Raw genomic sequence first — 6,000 nt, forward strand, 5'->3', positions numbered from 1 at the left:
CACTGGCATGAAATTCACTTTACAGACTTGTGGTAGAAAGACATACTTGAAAAATGAAGGCCCACAGACAATAATTTGAGTTTTATGTGGCGTAATGTAGAAGAGAGGCTGACAAAAGAGACATAAATACTTTATCAAGGGTTGCAGATAACAGAACAGAGTTTAGATGAGTTAAACCTTCCTAGAAGATGCAAACTGAGACAATCACAGAATGATTGGGGTTGGAAGAGACATCAAAAAACATCTAGTTCTACCCCTTTGCCATGGGCAGGGACACCTCCGACTGAATCAAGCTGCTTAAAGCCCCAACAAGCTTGGCCTTGAACAACTCCAGGGATGGGGCAGTCATGACTTCCCTGGGCAACCTGGGCCACTACCTTACCACCCTCATTGTTAAGAATTTCTTCCTAATACAAACCTAAGAATCCCCTCCCTCACCCTGCTGGTCATACTACTTTGGATGCAGCCCAGGGAGATCCCAGAAAGGGACCGGGTATTTGTGGTCCCCAGTACCCTCTTCTCTGTACCTCAGAGGAACTGTCCCTCATGGCAGAGATGGCTGATCCTCAGGGGAGGTGTCCAGGGGCTGCTGCTGTCACTGTAGTCGAGCCTTATGGTTTGGTGGAGGAGATCCTGCCCCACTTGCCCCATTGGTGCCACTCTTCATTCTGGAAGTAAATGTTTGAGTTTTTCCAATTACAAAGTTACACAAAAGGTCAGAATAATGTTCAGATTGTACCTGAATTGCGTTGCACCCCATTTAGAAATATAGACATGCCAAGGTTAAAATTGTGAAACACCAATTTGGTACCTTCTGTTTATAAGGTATGAGTTTTGATTTGTTCCTGTGTCATGGAATGCCAGTGGAGGCCAAGTTGGATGAGGTCTGAGCAACCTGATCCGGTAGAAGATGTTGCTGCCCATGGCAGGGGGTTGGAACTGAATGGGCTTTATGGTCCAGCCAACCCAAATAATTTCATGATCCTGTAATAGTACACAAGAATTCTGTTAGCAGTTTATAATGAATAAAATTAGCTTTGTAGAATGTTTAACAAGGCCAAGTGCTAGGTCTTCCAGTTGGGACACGACAACCACAGGCAGCACTCCAGACCTGGGGAAGAGCAGCTGGAAAGACTGGTGAAGCATTGGAGGAGACTGCTCAGGGCAGTGGTGGAGTCTCCATCACAGGAGGGAAGACTCTTTTCCAGACTTAATAATTCTGTGATTCTGTTTTTTTTCTCCATTTTTTATACAGTTGGAGAGTAGAAAGCCCACATCCTGATTCAAGCCAAAAAAAGGATAATTGACTTGCCTTCTCAGAGAACTGAATGCTACCTGTTCCCCTTCCATAAAATTGTTTTGTGACATTGGACAAGTCACTTTGTACCCATTGAGACAGCTGTTTTGTTATTAAGAGCTGTAAACTGAGATATGTGTGGCAGAACCTTCACAGGTGCTGCACATTTGTCACCGCAGCTTAGATCAGTGGCTATAACACACACATTGATATTCCTGTGGAAAGAAAACCCAAACCACCTAGCTGCAGAAATTTGGTATTTGGCAGCACGTTGGACACTTGGTTTTTAATCTGCCTTAGTGTTCCAAATATCAAAATGGAAAAACAGTTCTGCTGGACCTCAGCTGGGTCTTGTGTTGCTGCTTATAAAGTATTCTTGTGATAGGAATGCTCACTCAGGTTTTTCCCATCTTCTGATTCCTTAAAATTGCAGCTGTATTTTTGTATACGAGCACGAAGAAGTAACCACCGGCTCTGTCATCAGTTGTTGGTATTAGTGCTGCTGTAAAATCTTTAAACATCTACCTGAATACTTAGAGATAAATGGTTCCTTTTATTGCTTGCATTTTTAGATTGACGATGAAGATAGTTTTATTTTCTGTTTTGTAACTGCTGCGCCTTTACTTTTTCACTATTGAGTTGTCTGCATTGCGAAGGTCTTCAATTCTTGTAACTGGAGTACAGAAAAGCAAGACCCTGTGTTTGCTTTACAAACTGTTACCTACAGTTTCTACCACACATACTCTATTGTCCCTAAATATTTTAATTTTTTATTTGATAGTCAAAATTTATCTTATTTAAAAGCTTAAAAAATTTAAAGCACAGTTCACAAGAATAAATAGTTCTGGGTTTATTTACTCTGGTAAAGCTGATAAAAAATAATGTTTCAATTAATTTTTTTAAAGTTAACTATTAAATTCATATTTACTACTGCTAACTGCTAATCAGTACTTAATTAATTACTAACAGGAATTCTGTGCCACAGGGCTTTTAACAGGCTGGAGAAGTCTTCAGCATAAAGTGCTATAAATATCAACACAGAATGCTATAAACTGGCAACTAGTGAAGAAGTTGAATGCAGATTTGATGACCAGTTGTTACCTTTGAGAGAGAAATATTTTCTAAGTAGGTTTCTTTTCTTTGTCTCCAACATGTGCAATATATGGAATCAAAAGAACTGAGACATCAAACATATCATGTCTTTTTTTCACTTTAAAATACCTTAATACTGAAGTGTAGCTTTAAGAAATTGAAGACATATTTTTTCCTTCACTTTAGTTATGCCTGATAAGTTTGGATTTCATCTATCCCCCCCCTCCATTATTTTTTCCCTGATAAGCCTAAAATATTTTCTTGTTTTCCATCATTGTTTTGATTTTATCATAGAACCATAGAATTGTGTGATTGGAAAAGAACTTTGGCATTATTGAGTCGGACCATACCTGTCCACTACTAAGCCACATCTATTTGGAGGACCTCAGCACTTCTCCTAAAGCTCCTGGGACTATAGATTACAAAAGGACATCACGACTTCTTCCCCTGTCATAGAATCATAGAATGGTATGGTTGGAAAAAAGTTTTGAGATTATCAAGCCCAACTATACCTGTCCACTACTAAACCAGATCCCAAGCATCTCATCCACCTGTCTGTTAAATCCCTCCAGGGACAAGGACTCCACCACCTCCTTGGGCAGCCTCTGCCAGCGCCTGAGAACACTTTTGATGAAGAAATTTTTCTGATGTCCAATCCAAACCTGTCCTGGTGCAACTTGAGGCCATTTCCTCTCACCCTATCACTTGCCACTTGGGAGAAGTGAACAACAAACTTCTTTCTCCTGTCTGGCTTCTTTTCTCTTGTCTGAACAGCTCCAAGGCCGTGAGCCACTCCTCATAAACTTTGTTTTCGAGCCCCCTTCACCAGCTTTTTTGCGCATCTCTGAATGCACTCCAGCCCCACAGTGTCACTGAACAGTTCCTAATTCATTGTATTTTTTCTTATTTACAAGGTTTAATATTATTTCTGATAGGTTTATGGAGCAGCCTTTTTAACTGGCATGCTTTTCAGTAGCTGTAGGTTTCTTGTTCTTTTAATGTGTTTGTGAAATACATGGTTCAGTTGCTTACTATTATAAACTATGTTTAAGCTGTGTATGTCTGTTTTTTTACATGGGTACCCCTTCTACGCTTTTATTCTGAAGTATGTGTGACACTTTTTATAAAAATTGAGAACGGAGTTTCAGTGCCACACAAATGTTTTTTCACTGATAAGTTTCTAATTACATTTTAAGCACTATCAGGAATGGCTGTACAGCTCCCATGTCCTCAGTTCTTTAAGAAGTCAAGATCAGAGCAACAAGTGTTCCTTTTTCTCTTTCAAAAAAGGTGTTTAATTACAGTGTTTCGAGTGCCCATCTCTTTTAGACTCCCGTAACTGCTATTTTTTTTAAATTTCCTTGCAAGAAAAAGAAGAGAGAAATTTCATTTTCATCCCTCTGTTCTACCTTTTACCCTGTACTTGTTGTTTCCTTTGTATTCTATACATAATTGTGTTTCCTCCATGTCTTTTGACTTGAATTTTCACTTTTTGCATATTCCCATAGAAGGCTGTTTTCCTTCGCATAATGTGTGCTGTTCTCCCAGCCTCACTGATGTAGCCATGGTCAATGTGATCATTGCTGAACCTTGTCCTTAAATCCCACAATCTCTTTCTGCAGCCCTTCACCACTTTACCCTTAACTTTGCAGCTTAAGGTTTTGAAATTTTTGTGGATTTTTCTGCCTTTTGACTCTGTATGTTGAAAACTATATGTAATTTCTTGCAATAATTAAGATACAATCCATGCATGAGCATCTTTTCCATTGTGAAATACAATCTGGCACATTGTTTTATTCAGTGGAAAATATTTTGCATAATATGAGTCACAGAATCATAGAATAATTTGGGTTGGAAGGGACCTCAAAGCCCATCCAATTCCAACCCCCCTGCCCTAAGCAGGGACACCTCCCACTGGATCAGGGGCTCCAAGCCCCATCCAACCTGGCCTTGAACACCTCCAGGGATGGGGCAGCCATCACTGCTCTGGCCAACCTGGGCCACGGCCTTGCCATCCTCCTTGTGAAGAATTTCTTCTTAATGTCTAATCTAAATCTTCCCCCCTCCAATTTAAAGTCATTCCTCCTCGTCCTATAACTCCATGCCCTTGTAAAAACTCCCTCCCCAGCTTTCCTATGGCTTAGAATACTTCCCATCATGTGAAGAAGTTAATCAGTTGACTGATTAACAATTTCAGAGTTTAAAAACTTACTCATTAGAGCTTATTCCTAATGTTGCCTCAACATAATGTGTGCACGCTTGTTTAACGAACAAACCACAATGCCACAGGAAAATTTTGATTGGACATTTTGTAATCATAACTTTGTAAAAGAAAACCAGTCCTAAAACAGCATGAAACATCTCCACACTGCCATTGTGTGGAGAAAAATATAACTTTGTGCTCTGTTTTAAGTCTGTTTTTAAAGTCTCTTTGATATGGGGCATTGATGGTGGCTTTTTCGAAACCGTGAAGGAGTTTATTTTCCTCCATAGTAATAAGAGATTCCAAGAGTTAATAATAATGATGATAAGAAGTAAATATATGTAATATACATTTTTATGTTATAATATATATCCAAAGAAGCTAGAATAACTGTAGCTTATTTCATGAGCTGGTAAATGTAGGAGTGTCAGAACAAGCATTGTGAAAGTTGTTGCTTTTCTTCAAGCCTTACTAATGGTATAAACTCTCAGTTAATGTTACTTTGTACTTATATTTAGAAACATCTTCTTTACTGTCTGTTTGAGAGGTAACATTTGTGTTTCCTGTGACCATTTTTCTGAGGTAGAAAGTTAATTTTCCTGATCATTGTAAGCTCAGCCTATCTTCTGTCTCCTGGTGTTCATCTGTGCCAGACTGGATATCAGGAAAAAATTTCTTCCCCAAGAGGGTTCTCGGGCTCTGGCAGAGGCTGCCCAGGACAGTAGTGGAGTCCCCATCCTGGAGGTGATTGAAAGACAGGTAGATGAGGTGCTCAGGGATCTGGTTTAGTAGTGGACAGCTATGGTTGGGCTTAATGATCTCTAAGGTCTTTTCTAACCAAGCAGTTCTGTGATTTTAGGATTGTATGATTCAATTATCTGCCCTTCTGCCAGCTCCCATTTAATTGATGTAGGTCAGTGAATCGGTGTCGAGCAACAACACATAGGGAGCACAGCACTGTGTGTCCAGCAGCTCAGTCCACAACTCTTCTAAACGTGATGCCACACCATATGCTGTGCATGTATTAGCTCACTCACTAATGAGTTACTGAACAGCACTTCACTAGTAGACCCCATGACTTGGAATAAGATTTTGTTTGCTTGTTTATAATACAAGTAGTGAAATGGTTTCATTTTGCTTGTAATATTTACTTTTCCTACCATGTATAGTTCCAGTTTCTTGCCTTTGTGTGACATGTGTTGGTCCCTGCCTGCTTGGACCTTCTTTCTTAATCATATTACTGTTCTCCTGCCCTGACCCAAATCCGCTACACCTGCCTATAATACTTAATTGACCCAATTCTCCCCACTAGCCTTCTAATATTTCCTCCTACATAGGAGATCCATTCTGATGTGGTCAGCAAACTTTCCTTCATAAGAGTCCTTTCATCATCTTTTTTTTTGAGAAT

The 6,000-nt window shown here is 39.7% G+C and overlaps 1 protein-coding gene across 1 annotated transcript in view; it reads right to left on the reverse strand.

The window, feature by feature from the left end:
• The window catches only part of SLF1 (SMC5-SMC6 complex localization factor 1), a 45,023-nt gene extending 44,460 nt beyond the window's left edge, over positions 1–563 (reverse strand). The window contains exon 1 of the mRNA XM_069881060.1: positions 528–563. Coding sequence (XP_069737161.1) covers positions 528–548 — 21 coding nt within the window. The 5' untranslated portion in view covers positions 549–563. The remainder of the gene's footprint in view (positions 1–527) is intronic.
• Between the last annotated feature and the right edge of the window lie 5,437 nt (positions 564–6,000).

This window comes from Phaenicophaeus curvirostris, chromosome Z, assembly GCF_032191515.1.
Source record: "Phaenicophaeus curvirostris isolate KB17595 chromosome Z, BPBGC_Pcur_1.0, whole genome shotgun sequence".
In the NCBI taxonomy this organism is placed as follows: Eukaryota; Metazoa; Chordata; class Aves; order Cuculiformes; family Cuculidae; genus Phaenicophaeus; species Phaenicophaeus curvirostris.